At 46.7% G+C, this 21,029-nt stretch overlaps 1 protein-coding gene across 3 annotated transcripts in view; it reads right to left on the reverse strand.

The window, feature by feature from the left end:
• Nucleotides 1-586: 586 nt before the first annotated feature.
• The window catches only part of OCM2 (oncomodulin 2), a 60,162-nt gene continuing 39,719 nt past the window's right edge, over nt 587-21,029 (reverse strand). Inside the window, exons 1-4 of one of the 3 annotated variants that reach the window (XM_063606315.1) lie at nt 6,562-8,968; nt 4,938-5,070; nt 3,548-3,657; nt 608-1,488 (exon numbers count right to left, since the gene is read on the reverse strand). In XM_063606315.1, the coding sequence (XP_063462385.1) occupies nt 1,463-1,488; nt 3,548-3,657; nt 4,938-5,070; nt 6,562-6,622 (330 nt within the window). In that variant the 5' untranslated portion in view covers nt 6,623-8,968 and the 3' untranslated portion in view covers nt 608-1,462. Of the gene's footprint in view, nt 1,489-3,533; nt 3,658-4,937; nt 5,071-6,561; nt 8,969-21,029 lie in introns of those variants that run through there. The other 2 variants (XM_063606314.1, XM_055114730.2) reach the window with 2 other exon arrangements.

Genomic DNA, 21,029 nt, shown 5'->3' on the forward strand with positions numbered 1-21,029 from the left:
TAAAAAGTAAGGCCGGGTGCAGTGGCTCATGCCTGTTATCCCAACACTTTGGGAGGCTGAGGTGGGAGGATGGCTTGAGCCCAAGAGTTCGAGATCAGCCTGAGCAACATAGTGAGACCCTCCCCCACCATCTCTATTAAATAAACAATAAAAAGTAAGGCCGGATGTGGTGGCTCACGCCTGTTATCGCAACACTTTGGGAGGCTGAGTGGGAGGATCGCTTGCGCCCAGGAGTTCGAGATCAGCCTAAATAACATAGTGAGACCTCACCTCTACCAAAAACACAAACGTTAGCCGGGTGTGGTGGTGCATGCCTGTAGTCCCAGCTACTCAGGAAGCTGAAGTGGGAGGATGGTTTGAGTCCAGGAGGCAGAGGTTGCAGTGAGCTGAGATCGTGCCACTGCACTCCAGCCTGGGCGACAGAGCTGGACCTTGTCTCAAAATAAATAAATAATAAAGAGGAAATGGGTCCGTTTGTACTAATCTGGAATCGCAAGTCTCTCCTGAGCTTTACAGACCACTACAGACACGTATTCTGTTTTGTCTTGTACCTTTTGCTTTTAATTAAAAGCAAAGTGGCTTTCTAACACATGGCAGAAAACACACTGGTAAGAGTGACTGGCTGGGCACAGTGGCTCACGCCTGTAATCCCAGCACTTTGGGAGGCAAAGGTGGGTGGATCACTTGAGGTCAGGAGTTTGAGACCAGCCTGGCCAACATGGTGAAACCCCATCTCTACTAAAAATACAAAAATTAGCCAGGCGTGGTGGTGTGCGCCTGTAATCCCAGCTACTTGGGAGGCTGAGGTGGGACAATAGCTTGAACTCGGAAGGCAGAGGTTGCAGTGAGCCAAGATTGAGCCACTGCACTCCAGCCTGGGTGACAGAGTGAGACTCTGTCTCAAAAAAAAAAAAAAAGAGTGATTTTATGCTGGCTAAAATCCCTTCCTATTAATTTCAGTGTCAGAAGATTTGCTGAGAAAAATCCTAGCTTGACAATGGCATTTATTTGTGACTCTAAAGAAACAACCAAAAACACCCTCCAAAACCTGATTTCCTTGTTTGCTCGACCATAACACCAGTGTGACCCGCTCCAAGCTTGATGGGACCAGAAATCCTACAAAAAGCCTTTGGTCCCAGCTTGCTTGAGTGTCGTGCTGAGGAAAAAACACGCCCACACATCAGCAGATGATGAGAAGCCTGTCTTTATTGGGTGATTTTTAGAGGCATTGCCTGTTGGGGGAAGGGGGGCTTACAGAAGTTGTCAGGGCATATACCCACCACCAAGAAAGTCATGAGTGACTCTCTCGTGACCTCGCTAAAACAATGAGCAAACTGCAGAAGGTTTTCAGGGAAGATTAACAAATTAGGTAGGGATGGGATGTGGGGTTCCCCATTCCCAGGGCTTTGGAATCCTTCCAGGTGATTATCCCTTTCTCTCTTTTCTCCAGAGACTGGGGCTTTTAAGAATGCACCATTTCCTGGAATTCTAGAACAGAAGAGGTGAGAACAGGGTCAGTGGAGGTGGCTTGGTTCTTTACAGACATGCCGTGGCCTGTGAGAATTCCAAAGAGGGAAGGAAGCAAAGAAAATTGTCAGATGATGGGCATGGCCCCCTTGGAGGGCACAAAAGAAAGAAAAACTGGCCGGGCACAGTGGCTCATGCCTGTAATCCCAGCACTTTGGGAGGCCGAAGCGGGTGGATCATGACATCATGAGATCGAAACATCCTGGCCAAAATGGTGAAACCCTGTCTCTACTAAAAATACAAAACTTAGCTGGGCGTGGTGGCATGTGCCTGTAGTCCCAGCTACTTGGGAGGCTGAGGCAGGAGAATCACTTGAACCTGGGAGGCAGAGGTTGCAGTGAGCCGAAATCATGCCACTGCACTCTAGCCTGGGCGAGAGAGCCAGACTCCATCTCAAAAAAAAAAAAGAAAGAAAGAAAGAAAGAAAGAAAAAAACCCTGGGTATCAATGACTATATCTCGAGGAAGTCCACAGGGTTCCTTTTCTCTGAATAATCTTATTTAACAAACATCTTCAGCTTTGCAATAGAGGTCTTTGAATTAGAACTTGTCAAGCCCATCATTTCTCCCTGATAATGCATGAATTCAGTGTAATTACCTGTGACCATCTGTGAACATTTAACTTTTTGTCTGCAGACAGGAAGGGGAGATTTTCTTTCTCTATTCTGTAGCTGGGTATTGCATTTTTAGGATATATTTGATAGGGTGGGACTTTGAACTGACTTTCCTCCATTGAACCAAACTCCAAAAGTTTCTGTTACTAAAAGAAGGATAATAGTAATAATAACAAGGTATGGATGTTACAGATTGATATAAAAAACTGGGGACTTGCTTTATATTTATTGGTAAGCTTTGTTTATTTGGAAATCCTTCATGGTTATGTTTATCTTTTTTTTTTCTTTCGAGATAGAGTTTCACTCTTGTTGCCCAGGCTGGAGTGCAATGGTGCCATCTTGGCTCACTGCAACCTCTGCCTCCCAGGTTCAAGTGATTCTCCTGCCTCAGCTTCCCGAGTAGTTGGGATTACAGGTGCCCACCACCATGCCCGGCTAATTTTTTATATTTTCAATAGAGATGGGGTTCACCATGTTGGTCAGTCTAGTCTTGAATTCCTGACTTCAGGGGATCTGCCCACCTTGGCCTCCAAAAGTGCTGGGATTATAGGCCTGAGCCACCACGCCCAGCCCGTGGTTATGTTTAAATAAGGCAATCCCCCCTTACCTAATCTGTTTTTATGAGCTATCTATCTGCATTAACTCCCATGTAGTAAGCGATAGTGGTATAATTTTGAACAGGTTTTTTTTTTAATAAGCATCTAACGTAGCAGTTTTAAATTTCAAATTAGCACCACCAGAAGGACCACCATACATTCTGCTGAGTTGGCAGGCACAAAGTAGTTAAAAAGCACGCTAGCAACATGACAAAATCAAGTGAAAATAGTCCTACAGCTGTGCTAGTGTATTCTAAAGCTCAAACCTAGGATTCTGCCTACGGAAGACTCAATAAATGAGGTTGGCTTATTTGTTCTCTGTTTAATATTATCCCCTTGGCGGGCTAATGTCCAATAAAATATATTTGTCTAAACCCTTGAAGATGAAAAGGCCTTCCTACGCATGCCAATGGACCCTGGTCTGAGGATGTAAATCTTTCCCTTATTCTGAGGGGTTCAAACCCCACTGGTAGAAATACCTCGCGCTATATGCAGGTGCATTATGGTTGGCAGGTGCAAATAATTGGCCAGGTGGCTAGCTAGTCCCCTAGTCAGGTGAAGGATATTTTGCAGCTCATAGACAATGATCAGTGTGACCAGCTTCTATAGTACCTACCGAGCATTATGCCAGGGTTTTTACACACATCATTTGCATCCTTACTTTAGTCTCATTTTACAGATGAGAAGACTGAGGCTCGGTAAGGTTAAGAAGGGGAGATTTTAAGCCACATTGGTTTGATCTCACAGCCCAACCCCTCACGGATGCTTCCTGAGCTAGAGTGTTTTATGCTACGTACACGTGTGGACATACCCTCTGCTCCAATTTTCCCATCTCCATCATTATCTGCCGCAGCCATCAAGGACTTGGTTTCTGACTCGGTCAGTTCTCTGGCACCACTCTCAAACTTCTGGAGGAAAAACCTACAGGATAATAAAGATCCATGGGGATTTTCAAAAAGATCATGCATCTCTGTGTTTACACTTTTGTTTTTCCTTTAAGCATATCATCTGTTTCCAGCACCTGCAATAATTAACCAAGGTCTTAGCAAGCAAAGGTTTCCTTAAGCTGTAGAAACCAATGGTGGGCACTTCATTTTTAAGGTTTCGTTTGTTTGTTTGTTTGTTTTTGAGATAGGGTCTTGCTCTGTCACCCAGGCTGGAATGCAGTGATACCATCATGGCTCACTGCAGCCTCAACTTCCTGGGCTCAATCAATCCTTCTGCCTCAACCTCCCGAGTAGCTGGGACTAAAGGTGCACCCCACCATGCCCCACTAACATTTGTATTTTTTTTTTGTAGAGACAAGGTTTTGTCATGTTGCCCAGACTGGTCTTTAAATCCTGGGCTCACTCAAGCAATCCACCCACCTCAGCCTCCCAAAGGGCTGGGATTGTAGGTGTGAGCCACAGTGCCTGGCCCATTTTTAAATTTTTAGTGGTTTTGATTTTTATTTATTTATTTATTTATTTATTTATTTATTTATTTGAGACAGAGTGTCTCTCTGTCACCCAGGCTGGAGTGCAGCTGCACGATCTGGGCTCACTGCAACCTCTGCCTCCTGATTTCAAGCGATTCTTGTGCTTCAGTCTTCTGAGTAGCTGGAATTACAGGCATGAGCCACCGCGCTTAGCCAAGTTTTTAGTTTTTTAAAGTCCATTTGCCAAAGGAAATCCCTTACATGAAAGAATCTTTGCGGCTGGGCATGGTGGCTCACACCTGTAATCCCAGCACTTTGGGAGGCCAAGGCAGGAGGATCACTTGAAGTCAGGAGTTTGAGACCAGCCTGGCAACATGGTGAAACCCCATCTCTACTCTAAATATGAAAATTAGCTGGATGTGGTGGCAAGCACCTGTAATCCCAGCCACTTGGGAGACTGAGGCATGAGAATCACTTGAATTTGGAAGGCGGAGGCTGCAGGGAGCTGAGATCACCCCACTGCACTCCAGCCTGGGTGACAGAGTGAGGCCCTGTCTCAAAAAAAAAAAAGAATCTTTGCACCTGCAGTCTTCACTGCCCATGTTGAGGGCTTTGCATGGGTAGATGTGCGGTCAACTGACTCATGTCCTTTGCTTTAATGATGCTCGGCCGAGTGACCAACACCAAGGCTGGCCATTGAAGAAATACTGAGCAACCTGGCCCCACTGCACCCCAGGCCCACCCAGCAGTGCCGGGTAGCAGACAGCCTCAGGACGAAGCTTACTTAAGCTCTTCTTCATCCAGATACCCGCTCTGGTCGTTGTCTATGAACCGGAAAACATCCTTCACCTGACTGGCTGACATCTTGGAGAGGCCTGACGTCTGGAAGAATTTTTGGGGTTCAAAAGTGTCTGGGTCTGAAGAACAGAGAATGGGTTATTCTGACACTCATTGGATCACATTCTATGTTGGGGCCAAGGTACTGAAAACACAGATGATTAAAAACACTTCAACAATATCCCTGAGCTACGGGGATGCTCAACTGGTCTAAGATTTTGGGACAGCCAAGACTTGATGGCTCTGTGATGGCATCCCATGTCCCCTCCGCCCCGGTCTTCCCTCCTCCACTTGGTTTTGTCCATTTTCCTTTTCCCTCCTCCTCTCCTCTGTGCCTCCCCCTCCCCCTGGCCCACTTTACAGGCTGTGTGGCCGAGCCCCCAACATCCCTGGTCTAATTGGTAGGGGGAAATGCAATCACTGGATTTCAACAGGCTAAATGGCCTTTGGCGATTTCTTTCTTTCTTTTTTTTTTTTTTTTTTGAGACAGCGTCTCACTCTGTCGCCAGGCTGGAGTGCAGTGGCGTGATCTCGGCTCACTGCAACCTCTGCCTCCCGGGTTCAACTGATTCTCCTGCCTCAGCCTCCCAAGTAGCTGGGATTACAGGCGTGCACCCCCATGCCCAGCTCATTTTTGTATTTTTAATAGAGACAGGGTTTTGCCAGGCTGGCCAGGTTGGTCTTGAACTCCTGACCTCAAGTGATGCACCGGCCTCGGCCTCCCAAAGTGCTGGGATTACAGGTGTGAGCACCACACCTGGCCCTTCAGTGATTTCTTGCTTTCATGTTTAGTAGGTTTCTTTTGTCTTACAGAAGTGTAATCGTGTGCTCAGATCCCAGATCTCTATAATTTTAGTTATCTAATAAATAGTAGTTTTCTTCTCTGATTCCATGAATTTTCCAGCCAAGCTCGTATTTATTTATTTATTTATTTATTTATTTAGAGACAGAGTCTCACTCCGTCGTCCAGGCTGGAGTGCAGTGTAGCGACCATAGCTCACCACAGCCTCAACCTCCTGGGCTTGAGTGATCCTCCTACCTTAGTTTCCAGAGTAGCTGGGACCACAGGCACATGCCACCATGCCCTGCTAGTTTTTATTTTTATTGTTATGTTGTAGAGATGGAGTCTTGCTATGTTGCCCAGGCTGGTCTCAAACTCCTGGGCTCAAACAGTCCTCTCACCTTGGCCTCCAAAAAGTGTTGGGATTACAGATGTGAGCCACCATGCCTGGTCTACATTTTTTTTTTTTTTTTGTAGACAGAGTCTACAAAAAAGGCCGGGTTCAAGCAATTCTCGGCCTCAGCCTCCTGAGTGGCTGGGATTACAGGTGCCCACCACCACGCCCGGCTAATTTTTTTGTATTTTTAGTAGAGATGGGGTTTCACCATGTTGGCCAGGCTGGTCTCAAACTCCTGACCTCGTGATCCACCCACCTCAGCCTCCCAAAGTGCTAGGATTACAGGCGTGAGCCACTGCGTCTGGCTGCCTGGCCTACATTTTGATTTTGTGTTGCCTCGCTGGAGGGGCAAAGCTGTGAGGAAATCCCACCCCTGCCCCACGTCCCCTCTACCTTGGCATTCCTGGAGCGCTGCTGCAATGTCATCAGCACTGAGCACGTCCGTGATGCTCATTTTCTACCTACTCACACAGAATAAACGAGAGGCGATAAGCCACAAACAGGAACGTGCACATCCAGGGGAAACACATCTTCCCAGGCCCACTGAAACTGTATGTGTGTCTAGATTTTTTTTTTTTTTTTTTTTGAGATGGAGTCTCACTCTGTCACCCAGGCTGGAGTGCAGTGGCACAATCTTGGCTCACTGCAACCTCCACCTCCTGGGCTCAAGTGATTCTCCTGCCTCAGCCTTCCGAGTAGCTGGGATTACAGGTGCGCACTACCAGGCCTGGCTAATTTTTGTGTTTTTAGTAGAGACGGGGTTTTGCCATGTTTGCCAGGCTGGTCTCAAGCTCCTGACCTCAGGTGATCTGCCTGCCTTGGCCTCACAAACTGCTGGGATTACAGGCATAAGCCACCAAGCCAGGCCTGTCTAGAATTTTTTAAATGTGATAAGCATGGTTTTGTATTAAGTGACGGGACAGAATATCCAAATTAAAACCAGATACCAAAAAGACCCCAGCCCTTTTTGTCTCAGAGCCTTCTTTTGAATATATGCAAAAAATGAAAAAAAAAAAACATGACCCAAAGAAGGATTCATTTGTTTCCTTATAAAAATTATAATGACATAATCAGTCATTTGCATAGGCAGCCGTAAACCATGTTACAAATGCACTGGCATTTTCCTACAGCAGCCCGAGAGATGCACTGTTGCAAATTCCACGTGGGAAAGGATACAGTTTGGGCTGCTTGCAGACATTCTGTGGAAGAAGACATGCTACCTGTCCTGAAAGGTGGGAAGCAGATGGATGAAAAGCCCATCTCCCAGAGATTAAAATCCTTCCAGGTGTCAGAGCCATGGGAAAACAGGAGTCTAAGCACCTGAGCCTAATATGAATGCATGCAGTGAAGAAGAGTCTGGGGTCTGATGGGTCCACCAGTTACTCACCGTTTTAGGTTTTCCCCCAGGAAGAATCAGGAAAAAGAGTTGAAGGAGCAAAACAACAGATGTGCTTTTGCTACCTTACTGACCTACCTTATATAGGCTAGAAAAAGTGATAGTTACAACCTCTTAGATTTCCTTTTCAAGGATCAAGTGAATGCAGCTCAAATGTCTTGTCTTACTCATGAAACCTCTTTTTTTTTTTCTATTTATGTCTCAAGGGAATGTGGGTGGGAATAGCCAATTGTAAAAACAACAACAACAACAACAACCTCAACAAACCTTAACTAAGGTTTCAATTCTGCAAACGAACCCTGTTGGCAAAGTGTGGAGAAGGTTCTAGAGCCTGGTAAGCTGGAGATGGTGGCCTGAACTAAGACAAACACATACAGGGTGCTCTGTAAGCTGAAAAGCTCCCCAGATGTTAGCAGGTACCGTTGGAGGCAGGCCTGTTTTCAGCTTTGGGAACTATGGATGTGTAAGGCTGACCTCAATCTGGAGTTGAAGACTCAAAGCCATTGTCACCAAGTGCACACACAGGACTCGTCTGGCACAGGAGACAGGGCTAAGTGACGTGATTTTCCTACAAAACTCTTGACTTTGACGTTTCCCAGCTATACCATAAACTGCACACACTCAAAAGGCAAAAAGGAGGAAATCAAACCAGCATCCCCAACCCCCAAAACTAACAAGTTCAGAAACAAATACTCTGAGGCTGAGGCCAGGACTAGACACCTCAAGATTTTGTTTCTGTTGTGACAGGGTCTTGCTCTGTTGCCCCGACTGGAGTGCAGTGGCACGATCTCAGCTCATTGCAGCCTTGACCTCCAGGCTCAAGCGATCCTCCCACCTCAGTCTCCCGAGTAGCTGGTACTACAGGCACACACCACCATGCCTGGCTAATTTTTTTAATATACATATTTTTTGGAGAGACAGGGTTTTGCCATGTTGCCTAGGCTGGTCTTGAACTCCTGGGCTCGAGTAATTCTCCCACCTCAGCCTCCCAAAGTGCTGGGATTACATGTGTGAACCACCACTCCCGGCCTTTTTTTTTTTTTAATTTTCAGCAAACATTTATTGAGGCTTTATATGGCCAGCACTGTGCTAGACTCTTCTTTTTAATTATTGGGTAAAAACCACATTCCATAAAATATATAATCTTAACCATTTTTAAGTGTATGTATAGTACAATATTGTTAACTCTTGGTGCATTATTGAATGAGAGATCTCTGTAATTTATTCAGCTGGAAAAACAGAAACTCTGTATCCATTGAGCTGCCACAACTCCCCTGTTCCCCCACCTCCCAGCTCCTGGTAAGCATCATTGTACTTTCTGCTTCTAAGAGTTTGACTACTGGCCGGGCACAGTGGCTCATGCCTGTAATCCCAGCACTTTGGGAGGCCGAGGCAGGCAAATCACAAGGTCAGGAGTTCGAGACCAGCCTGACCAACATGGTGAAACCCCATCTCTACTAAAAATGCAAAAATTAGCTGGGCATGGTAGCCTGTAATCCCAGCTACTTGGGAGGCTGTGGCAGGAGAATCACTTGAATCTGGGAGGCAGAGGTTGCAGTGAGCTGAGATTGCGCCACTACACTATAACCTGGGTGACAGAACAAGACTCCACTTCAAAAAAAAAAAAAGAGTTTGACTGCTTTATCTAGGGACATCATATAAGTGGAATCATATAGTATTTGTATCTTTCAGACTGGCTTATTTCACTGAGTATAATGTCCTCAAGGTTCATCCGTGTTGTGGCATGTGTCAGGATCTCCTTTTTTTTTTGAGACGGAGTCTTGCTCTGTCACCCAGGCTGGAGTGCAGAGGCATGATCTCAGCTCACTACAACCTCCACCTCCCGGGTTCAAGAAATTCTCCTGCCTTAGCCTCCCGAGTAGCTAGGATTACAGGCACATGCTACCACACCCGGCTAATTTTTGTATTTTTAGTAGAGATGGGGGTTTCACCATGTTGGCCAGGCTGGTCTCAAACTCCTGACCTCAAGTGATCCACCTGCCTTGGCCTCCCAAAGTGCTGGGATTACAGGTGCGAGCCGCCGCACCTGGCCTAGGATCTCCTTTTTAAAAGCTGGAGTCATGTCTTTTGTTTGTTTGTTTTTCATTTTTATTTTTATTTGTTTTTGAGACAGAGTTTTGCTCTTCGGGCTGGAGTGCAGTAGTGTGATCTCGGCTCACTGCAGCCTTGACCTCCTGGGCTCAGGCAATCCTCCCAGCTCAGCCTCCCAGGAGGCTGGGACTACAGGCGCACACCACCACACCTGGCTAATTTTTTGTATTTTTTTTGGTAGAAACAGGGGCCTCACGATGTTGCCCAGGCTGGTCTCAAACTCCTGGACTCAAGCGATCCACCCTGCTCGGCTTCCCAAAGTGCTGAGATTACAGACGTAAGCCACTGTGCCCAGCCTGAAGTTTTTAAAAAGTGCAAAAATAGATCCCATGTTGCAATGAGAAACATACAGTGGCTTAGAAGTAGACAGTTCAGGCCGGGTGCGGTGGCTCATGCCTGTAATCCCAGCACTTTGGGAGGCTGAGACAGGCAGATCACCTGAGGTCGGGAGTTCGAGACCAACCTGACCAACATGGAGAAACCCCGTCTCTACTAAAAATATAAAATTAGCTGGGCATGGTGGCACATGCCTGTAATCTTGGCTACTCGAGAGGCTGAGGCAGGAGAATCACTTGAACTGGGGAGGTGGAGGTTGTGGTGAGCCGAGATCATGCCATTGCACTCCAGCCTGGGCAACAAGAGCAAAACTCTACCTCAAAAAATAAATAAATAAATAAGTAGACAATTCAGGATACCTAGAGCAAGACCTCAGACTCTTTCCTGGGTAAAACAGTGGGCATCTTCACTTTGCCCCAAATATATTCTCCTACCAGGATGGTATACCCCCTAGTGTCGTCAGTGAAGAGTTTCTCTCAGGGATACCTGCAGCCTCTCTTAAATGACCAAACCTCCAGCCGGCACCCTATCTCTTGTCCACATTTTATTCCCCAGTGCCTAGCCCAGGACTGACCTAGATTTAGGCGCTCAGCAGTTATTTGATGAATGAATAAATAAAAATAGCAAAAAGAAGTTGAAAATACGATTCCCAACCAGCATTACCTCGCCCAGCCCCTTAAAGAAGTTTCTAAAGATTGGGTGTGGTGGCTCATGCCTGTAATCTCAGCACTTTGGGAAGCCAAGGTGGGAGGATTGCCTGAGCCCAGGAGTTCAAGACTAGCCTGGACAACATGACAAGGTCCTGTCTCTACAAAAAAATAATAATCATAAATCAGCCCTGGCCAGGTGCGATGGCTCACGCCTGTAATCCCAGCACTTTGGGAGGCCGAGGCAGGTGGATTACCTGAAGTCAGGAGTTCGAGACCAGCCTGGCCAACATGGTGACACCCTGTCTCTACTAAAAATACAAAATTAGCCCGGCGTGGTGGTGCATGCCTGTAATCCCAGCTACTCCGGAGGCTGAGGCAGGAGGATCACTTAGAACCCGGGAGGCAGAGGTTGCAGTGAGCTGAGGTCATGCCACTGCTCTCCAGCCTGGGTGACAGAGCGAGACTCTGTCTCGGAAAAAAAAATAAATCAGCTAGGCATGGTGGCGCATGCCTGTGGTGCCAGCTGCTCAGGAGGCTGAGGTGGGAAGATTGATTGAGGCTGGGAAGTACCGGCTGCTGCAAGTTACAATTGCACCACTGCACTCCAGCCTGGGTGACACAGTGAGGCCTTGTCTCAAAAAAAAAAAAAAGTTTCTGAAAATAAGTCTTAAGAGTTTTGAATTAGGTTTCTGACATTAAGTTGCCATAGAAACTAGCTGAGCCCGTTCTTTTTCTTTGGGAGTGTTTACAATTGTCCATAGAGATAAAACATTTTTAAAAAATCTGCTCATTTAAATCAAAGTAGCATATGGGTTAAACCAAGATACTTTTTATGTTCATGCTATTTTTCTGATAGAAAATAAAGATACCAGAGACGAGGCCAGGAGTGGTGGCTCATGCCTATAATCCCAACACTTTGGGAGGCCGAGATGGGAAGATTGCTTGGGCCCAGGAATTCGAGACCAGCCAGGGTGATGTAGTGAGACTCCCATCTCTATAGAAAAATATTGTATTTATTTAAATTTTAAAAAGATAACATATTCAGTGAACATGTTTTCTGAATCAAGGAGGCACTTAAGATGACAACTTGAATTCCATTATGTGCAATCTGAGCATCAAATATTGATTCAGGCCGGGTGCCGTGGCTCACACCTGTAATCCCAGCACTTTGGGAGGCTGAGGTGGGCAGATCACCTTAGGTCAGGAGTTCGAGACCAGTCTGGCCAACGTGGCGAAACGCTGTCTCTACTAAAAATACAAAAAAATTATCCGGGCATGGTAGTGGGTGTCTGTAATCCCAGCTACTTGGGAAGCTGGGGCAGGAGAATTGCTTGAACCCGGGAGGTGGAGGTTGCAGTGAGCCGAGATTGTGCCACTACATTCCAGCCTGGGTGACAGAGCAAGACTCCGTCTCAAAAAATATATATAGATAGATAGATAGATAGATAGATAGATAGATAGATAGATAGATTCACACAAAGAGACAATATTGTATAATTCCACTAATACGAGGTACCTAGAATATTGAAACTGACAGAGACAGACAGAATGGTGGTTAGCAGGGCTGGGGGGAGGGGTAATGGGATTGAGTGTTTAATGGGGACAGAGTTTCAGATTGGGAAGATGAGAAAGTTCTGGAGATGGATGGTGGTGACAGTTGCACAATGTGAATATATTTAATGCCACTGAACTTCAAAAGGTTTAAGATGGGTCGGGTGAGGCGGTGCATGTCTGCAATCCCAGCACTTTGGAAGGCCGAGGCGGGAGAATTGCTTGAAGCCAGGAGTTTGAGACCAGCCTGGGTTACAAAGCACTACCCCGTCTCTACAAAAAATAAAAAAAATTAGCCAGACATGGTTGCGTGCATCTATGGTCCCAGCTACTCGGGAGGCTGAGGTGGGAGGATCACTTAGGCCCAGGAGTTTGAGGCTGCAGTGAGCTGTGATCACACCACTGCACTCCAGCCTGGTTAACAGAATGAGACCCTGTCTCTCCAAAGAAAAAAAAAGAAAATTATTAAGATGGTAAATTTCATATTATGTATTTTATGTTGCATATCATGTTATGCATCTGACATATGTTGCATATGCATAATGATGTGTTGTTTATCATATTTGCATATTTATGTAATGTAATGCTTATGTATATCATGTATATGTATATATTAACAATTTTTAAACGTTGATTCAGTAGTCTTCATTATTTTGGCCACCAATTCCTAATTGCTCCCAGGAAAGAATAGGAGGATGTGGAAGTAGATCGTTTTTTTTTTTTTTTGAGACAGAGTCTCGCTCTGTCACCCAGGCTGGAATGTAGTGGCTCGATCTCGGCTCACTGCAACCTCCATCTCCCGGGTTCAAGCAATTCTCCTGCCCCAGCCTCCCGAGTAGCTGGGATTACAAGTGCCTGCCACCATGCCCGGCTAATTTTTTAATTATTTTTAGTAGAGACGGGGTTTCGTCGTGTTGGTCAGGCTGGCCTCCAACTCCTGACCTCAAGTAATCCGCCCACCTCAGCCTCCCAAAGTGCTGTGATTACAGGCGTGAGCCACCGCGCCCAGCCTGGCTGCCCTTGTGGGGACAAAACTCTTGACTGCATGGGAGACCCTCCTTCCATCATGTATGATGGGCTAGTTGAGGGCACCGTGGACCTACTTCCATGTTCTCTCAACAGATGTCTTCCTAAATATCTCTTAACTTCATCTTCTCTTCATGGACCACCGTCACTACCCCAGCCCAAGCCACCAGCATCTCTTTTGGGAATGGAAACAACTGTGGTGGCCTCTTAACCCTTCTCCACGCGGGGTCACCTCCAACCTAGCCAGATGGGTTTTGAAAAAACCCAAGCATGGCTGGACTGGGTGGCTCATGCCTGTAATCCCAACATTTTAGGAGGCCGAGACAGGAGCATTGCTTGAGCCCAGAAGTTTGAGACCAGCCTGGGTCACAAAGCAAGAACCCATCTCTACAAAAAATGAAAATAACTAAATAATTATCCAGGCTTCTGGGCTTGAGTGGTCCTCCTGCCTCAGTCTCCTGAGTAGCTGGGACTACAGGCATGTGCCACCACCAGGCTGATTTTTAAATTAAATTAAATTTAATTTAAAAAAAAATTTCTTTTTGAGATGGAGTTTTGCTCTTGTTGCCCAGTCTGGAGTGCAATGTCAAGATCTAGGTTCACTGCGACTTCTACCTCCCAGATTCAAGCGATTCTCCTGCCTCATCCTCCCAAGTAGCTGGGATTACCGGTGTGCACCACCACACCCTGTGAATTTTTTGTAGTTTTAGTAGAGACAGGGTTTTACCATGTTGGCCAAGCTGGTCTTGAACTCCTGACCTCAAGTGGTCCACCCGCCTCAGCCTCCCAAAATGCTGGGATTACAGGTATGAGCCACTGCGCCTGGCCTTAATTTTTTAATTTAATTTTTGTACATTCAGGGTCTGGCTCTGTCATGCAGGCTGGAGTGCAATGATGCGATTGTGGTTCACCGCAGTCTTGACCTCCTGGGCTCAAGCCATCCTCCCTTCTTGGCCTCCCAATGTGGTGGTATTACAGGTGTGAGCCACCGTGCCCAGCCCCATCGTCCATTTTTATCTTCGGTCTTTCATTGGCACATTCCTTGTCACAGTGTAACTATTCAATGAACACATTTGAGCAGTCAATGAACTGGCTCTCTGAATCTGAGTTTCTGCATCCAGCCGTCTCCGTGTAGTGACGTGGGGGATGTGGTGGGATCCAGAGTTATGGGAGTGTTTATTTATAAATGAGATACTTCTCTACGAGTGGATTTCCTTTCCCACTCACAGACTGAGCAATAATTGGTTAAATAAGTTTACACATGGGGGTTTGGGACAAGCTCCTTCGTGAGACGAAGTGACTGCTATTTACAAACGAAGACCGTAAAGTGTCTTAGGGCTGCGTGAAAAGGACAGCTTGTGTGTTTCCCAATGGAACGAATGAATAACAAGGATGGGGGATCCCCAGGAGCGCACAGCCCCCATCTATAAGAGCTGACCTCTCCTGGGTTTACAGCTTTGATTACCCACGGGGCAGGGCAAAATGCATCCCTCGTGACCTACGGTGGGTGTGGAAATGGCACAAGTCCCCTGATTACCGCTGGACCCGTAATCTGTGGGCTCCGGTGCACGGTGAAAATGCAAGTCCTGCCAGGCGCGGTGGCTGGTGTCTGTAGTTCCAGCTACTCGGGAGGCCGAGGCAGGAGGATTGCTTGAGCCCGGGAGCTCTGGGCTGCAGTGCGCTCTGCCGATTGGGTGTCTCCAGTAAGTTTGGCATCAATATGGTGACCTCCTGGGTGCAGGGGACCATCAGGTTGCCTAAGGAGGGTGAACCAGCCCAGGCTGGCAACGGAGCAAGTCAAAACTCCTGTGCTGATCAGTAGTGGGATTATGCTTGTGAATAGCCACTGCACTCCAGCCTGGGCAACATAATAAGACCCCATCCCTAAAAAAAAAAAAAAAAAAAAAAAAAAGAAAGAAAAAAGGAAATGCAAGTCCTCTCGTTCAGAGAATTTCACTATGGGGGCCTCAGCGGATTGAATCAAGTGTGCAGGCTTTCTAAGTGCAGGACCCTGAAGACCACAGGTCTCACACCCGTGAAGCCTGCCCTGCTCTCGGCAGGTGTGTGCAACACTGCCCAGTTCACCAACATGATGTCGTGTCATTTAACCATGGCAACAACTCTGAAATATTATTATCCCCGAGACGAACAAGGGAGAGATATCCCAGGTCAGGCAGGGTGCGGTGGCTCAAACCTATAATCTCAGCACTTTGGGAGGTTTGCTTGAAGCCAGGAGTTTAAGACCAGCCTAGGCAACAGAGTGAGACCCCTATCTCTCTTTTTTTTTTTGAGACAAGGACTCACTCTGTCACCCAGGCTTGAGTGCAGTGGTTCAATCATGGCTCACTGCAGCCTCTGCCTCCTGGGCTCAAGTGATCCTCCCACCTCAGCCTCCCGAGTAGCTGTGACTATAGGCACACGCCGCCACACCCAGCCAATTTATTTTATTTTTTGTAGAGACGGGGGCGGGGGGGGTCTCACTATGTTGCCCAGGCTGGTCTCGAACACCTGGGCTCAAGCCATCCTCCCGCTTTGGCCTCCCAAACTGCTGGGATTACAGGTGTGAGCCACTGTGCCCGGCTTTCTGGGCATTTTAATTTGTGGATTACCATGCCTGTTATCCCAGCTACTGGGGAGGAGGCTGAGGCAGGAGAATCGCTTGAACCTGGAAGGTGGAGGTTGCGGTGAGCTGAGATCGTGCCATTGCACTCCAGCCTGGGCAACAAGAGCGAAACTCGGTCTTTAAAAAAAAAAAAAAAGATATTCACCAATTAGCGTGATATTTACAAGAATTTCATGCGGTAGTTGTGATAGTTAATGTTGTATGTCAATTTGAGTGGGCCATGGGGTGCCCAGATTAAACATTGGCTAAGACTGCATACTTATGTTAACATGTGTTAAGCCTCTGCGCTGACATGTCAAGCACTTCTGTACTCAGCAAAGCAGCAAACATTTTCCACAAGATACCTCACTGCTCAGAACATTAAGGCAGGTATTGATGCTCCCATTTTACAGATGAAGATAAACTAAATTTCAGAGATTAGATGGCCAGAATGTACCAACCTTCAGATGTGTGCTGAAATCTCTGGTTCCCTGATTTTCCTACACGGCCTGGACTAATGGCTTATTTTGTAAGACACAGAGCTCAGAACCCCAGTGAGAAGAAATTATTATTAATAAGGGCTTGTTCTGGCCCCAGCCAATGGGCAGGCTGCTATGAGAATGCATAAAGAATTCTGCAAAGGCTGAGGGCAGTGGCTCACGCCTGTAATCCTGGCACTTTGGGAGGCTGAGGCAGGGAGGATCGCTTGAGCCCAGGGGTTTGAGACCAGATTGGGCAACATAGTGGGACTCTGTCTCTAAAAAAAATTTAAAAATTAGCCAGGCGGGGTGGTACAAGCCTATGGTCCCAGCTATTCAGGATCCTGAGGTGGAAGGATGGATGGCTTGAGACTGGGAGATTAAGGCTGCAGTGAGCCATGATCATGCCACTGCACTCCAGCCTGGGTGACAGAGCGAGACCGTGTCTCCAAAAATAAAATAAAATAAAATAAAAATAAAAATAAAGGATTCTGCAAATGTCAGCCTACTCCTCTGCCCAAAATATATAATAACAAAGAAAACAAAGCAAAGATGTCATAGCTATGGTTTTGTTGCTATGAGAATACTCTTGTCAAGGCTGGAGGATGGCACAAACATACTGTATTTAACCACTTGTCAGTTTCACTTGCAATTCACACACGTGGCACGTGGGCCTCTGTGCTCTTGTCCTGGGTCAGCCAATGTCAGGGGCGGGAGCGAGGGTACGAATGCTTCGAGAATGGACCCGGCAAGTTGAATGCTTCCGAGAGGTTAGGATGAGGCCGCCAGGGTGAGCACGTGCAGATGATGGGTGGGGCGGTGAGTTGTTCCTGGGTAGTGCAGAAGAAACTGTTCTGGGGTAATGCAGGTGGGTGCAGGTGGGAGGGGACTGGAGAAGGGTGCAGGTGGGAGTGAGATCATAGGGGAGGATACAGTGCTGCAGGAAATATATTTTTTAAATTTTTAAATTTTATTTTTATTTTTATATGGAGTCTCTGTTGCCCAGGCTGGAATGCAGTGGCGCCATCTCGGCTTACTGCAACCTCCGCCTCCCGGGTTCAAGTGATTCTTCTGTCTCACCCTCCTGAGTAGCTGGGACTACAGGCGCACACCACTATGCCTGGATAATTTTTGTATTTTCAGTAGAGACAGGGTTTCACCACTTTGTTCAGGCTGGTCTTGAACTCCTGACCTCAAGTGATCCGCCTGCCTCGGTCTCCCAAAGTGCTGGGATTACAGCCATGAGGCACCATGCCCAGCTAGAGCTGCAGGAAGTATTTTAAGACTCCAGCTGCCAATGGCCTTGGGGAAGGGGTAGGTACACAGGTGGGTCTAGGAGGGCCTGGCACCCCCTTGTGGGGAACATTCATGGTTCCTGAGTTCCTCTCTTCTCTCTTTTCTTCCTGCAGCTTTCTGTTAGTATTGTATTCAGAATGCCAATGGTATGAAGTCAACCCAGCTATTTAGAACTTTGGACTCAGTCGTTTTTGTTTTGTTTTGTTTTGTTTGTTTGTTTGTTTGTTTGTTTGTTTGTTTTGAGACAGAGTCTCACTCTGTTGCCCAGGCTGGGGTACAATAGCGCGATCTCGGCACACTGCAACCTCTGCCTCCTGGGTGCAAGCAATTCTCCTGTCTCAGCCTCCCAAGTAGCTGGGATTACAGGCGTACACCACTATGCCTGGCTAAGTTTTGTATTTTTAGTAGAGACAGAGTTTCACCATGTTAGCCAGGCTGGTTTCAAACTCCTGACCTCAGGTGATCCACCTGACTTGGCCTCCCAAAGTGCTGGGATTATAGGCGTCAGCCACTGTGACTGGCCTGGACTCAGTAGCTCTTGGCATGAGTATTGGTTTAGCTGACTTTCTGGGTAGCCCAGAGCTGTTATGGGTGTCAGACTTCACATTCCCAGTGCCTTCTAACTGACTCTCAAAGGAAGACAGAAGCTACATCATTTCTTATCCAAATGCTGCAGGAGAGGAAAATTCCTTAAAATTATCTGAGAGACTATTGGCTATGTCTTTTTTCCCCCTCACTCTTAGACACTTGCTCTAAATTACTCAGTGAAATTGATGGCAAAAGCCCTTTAGACCTTTGGCTGGCTGTGTCTTCCTGAGCTTACTAGAGCATTGTTGGGGGAAGAAAAGGCTGAAATAAAGATGAGAGTGGCTGGGCGCAGTGGCACACACCTGTAATCCCAGCACTTTGGGAGGCTGAGGTGGGAGACCATTTAAAGCCAGCAGTTCAAGACCAGCCTGAGCAACATAGTGAGACCCCCATCTCTACAAAAATTAAAAAGTTCACCTGGGTGTGGTGGTGCATGCCTGTGACTCCAGGTACTCAGGAGGTTGAGGCAGGAGGATCGCTTGAGCCCAGGTGGTTGAGGTTGCAGTGAGCTATGATCTTGCCACTGCATTCCAGCCTGGGTAGGCCCTGTCTCCAAAAAAACAAAACAACACAACAACAACAAAACACAGTGAAGCTAGAGATGAAAAATACACTGGATGGGATTAGCAAATTAGACACTGAAGAAAAAAAGAGTAATGAGTTTGAAAACAGAGCAGTGGGAAAGAGGCCAGGCACAGTGGCTCACTCCTGTAATCCCAACAATTGGGGAGGCTGAGGTGGGTGGACCACTTGAGCTCAGGAGTTTGAGACCAGCCTGGACAACATGGTGGAACCCCATCTCTACAAAAAAAATTTTAAAAAGTAGCCAGGTTTGGTGGTCCCAGCTACCAGGGAGGATCACCTGAGCCCAGGAGGTCAAGGCTGCATTGAGCCAAGATTGTGCCACTGCACTCCAGCCTGGGCAATATAGCAAGACCCTGTCTTAAAAAAAAACAACCCCCCAAAACAAAACCAATCCCCTCCCAAACACCCCCACATCGCAATAGAAAAGATACAAGCTGAAACGCAGAGAGAAACAGTTCTGGAAGAAATAAAACCACACATCAGTGAGCTATTGGACAACTTCAAGTGGCCTAATATACATGTAATTGGAGTCTCAGAGGAAAGGAGAAAGAGGAAGAAACAGAAAAATATTTAAAGAAATAATGGCAGAAAATTTTCCACATTGGATGAAAGTAGGCTCGAGAAGCTCAATGAACCTCCAGAAAAAATAAGAGGAGGAAAAAGGAGGAGGAGGAGGAAGAGCCAACATGTATAAAGGGCGCATTATTATAAAATTGTTTAAAACCAGTGATAAAGAGAAGATGAAGATCATAAAGGCAGCCAGAAAAAAGAGACACAATATGTTCAGAGGAACAAAGAAAAGATTGACATCAGACTTCTCTCTCTCTTTTTTTTTTTTTTTGAGATGGGGTCTTGCTATGTCGCCCAGGCTTGTCTTGAACTCCTGGGCCCAAGCAATCCTCCTGAGTAGGTGGGATTACAGGTGCATGCCACTGCACCCACTGACATCAGACTTCTGATCAGAAACAATGCAGGCCAGAAGGCAAGGAGGAATTTTTTTTAAAGAACTGCAAGAAAAATGAACAAACTATTGCAGATGGACACAAAGATTTTGCTTCTCTTAGCAATTGGAAATCACCTCAACGTCCAATGTGCAGGGATTTGTTAATTGATGGGCCATAAAAAATAAAAGGATAGTCTACAAGTCTACTTAATGATACGGAAAAATATCCACCACATATTGTAAAGTGAAACAGGCACTATGCTAAATGCATTTTGTAAATTGGAAAATATATATTTATAGACACAGGATGGCGGTTATAGGGACTGGACCTTACACAATTGTGGGAGTGGGTCACATGGTAACCAGTTTCAACCTCCACCCTCCACAGATATGTCTTCTTGCTCACAATAAACTGGAACTAGGCAGGGAGGGGAATTATAGGAAATGCAGTCCCAGTTTTGCTAAATTGACACAATACAAATCCACCACATATCAGTAAAAGGCTACAGAGAAATTCACCCAAATGGTTTTAGCAGTTATTACTGGGAGTTGAGTGAGTTTAAATTCTCAGTACACCGGTCAGATGTGAGAAAATCAAACAACACATTTGGTTTTTTAATATAATAAGTCAACCTAATTTTCACTCCAATCCCTCCCATCCTATCAAGGAGGTAGGAAATTCAACATCCTTCCTTCCCTCCCTCCCTCCCTTCCTTTCTAACTTCCTTCCTTCCTTCCTTCCTTCTTTTCTTCCTTTCTTTCTTCTTCCCTCCCTCCCTCCCTTCCTTCCTTCCCTCCTTCTCTTCCCCCCTCCCTCCATCCTTCCCTTCCTCCATTCCTTCCTTCCTTCCTTCTTCCCTCCTTCTCTTCCCCCCTCCCTCCATCCTTCCCTTCCTCCCTTCCTTCCTTCCTTCTTCCCTCCTTCTCTTCCCCCCTCCCTCCCTTCCTTCCTTCTTCCCTCCTTCTCTTCCCCCCTCCCTCTCTTCCTTCCTTCTTTCCTCCTTCTCTTCCCCCCTCCCTCCCTTCCTTCCTTCTTTCCTCCCTCCCTTCCTCCTTTCCTCCCTCCCTCCCTCCCCCCTTCCTTCCTACTGTCCTTCATCTCACTCTGTTGCCCAGGCTGGAGTGCAGTGGCACAATCATAGCTCAGTGTCACCTTGAACTCCTGGGCTCAATGGCTCCTTCTCACCTCACCCTCTATAGTACCTGGGACTACAGGTGCTAACCACCACACCCAGCTAATTAAATTTTTTTTTTGTAGAGATGGGGGTCTTGCTATGTTGCCCAGGCTGGTGTTCAG

The sequence above is a fragment of the Pan paniscus genome, chromosome 6 (genome assembly GCF_029289425.2).
Source record: "Pan paniscus chromosome 6, NHGRI_mPanPan1-v2.0_pri, whole genome shotgun sequence".
In the NCBI taxonomy this organism is placed as follows: Eukaryota; Metazoa; Chordata; class Mammalia; order Primates; family Hominidae; genus Pan; species Pan paniscus.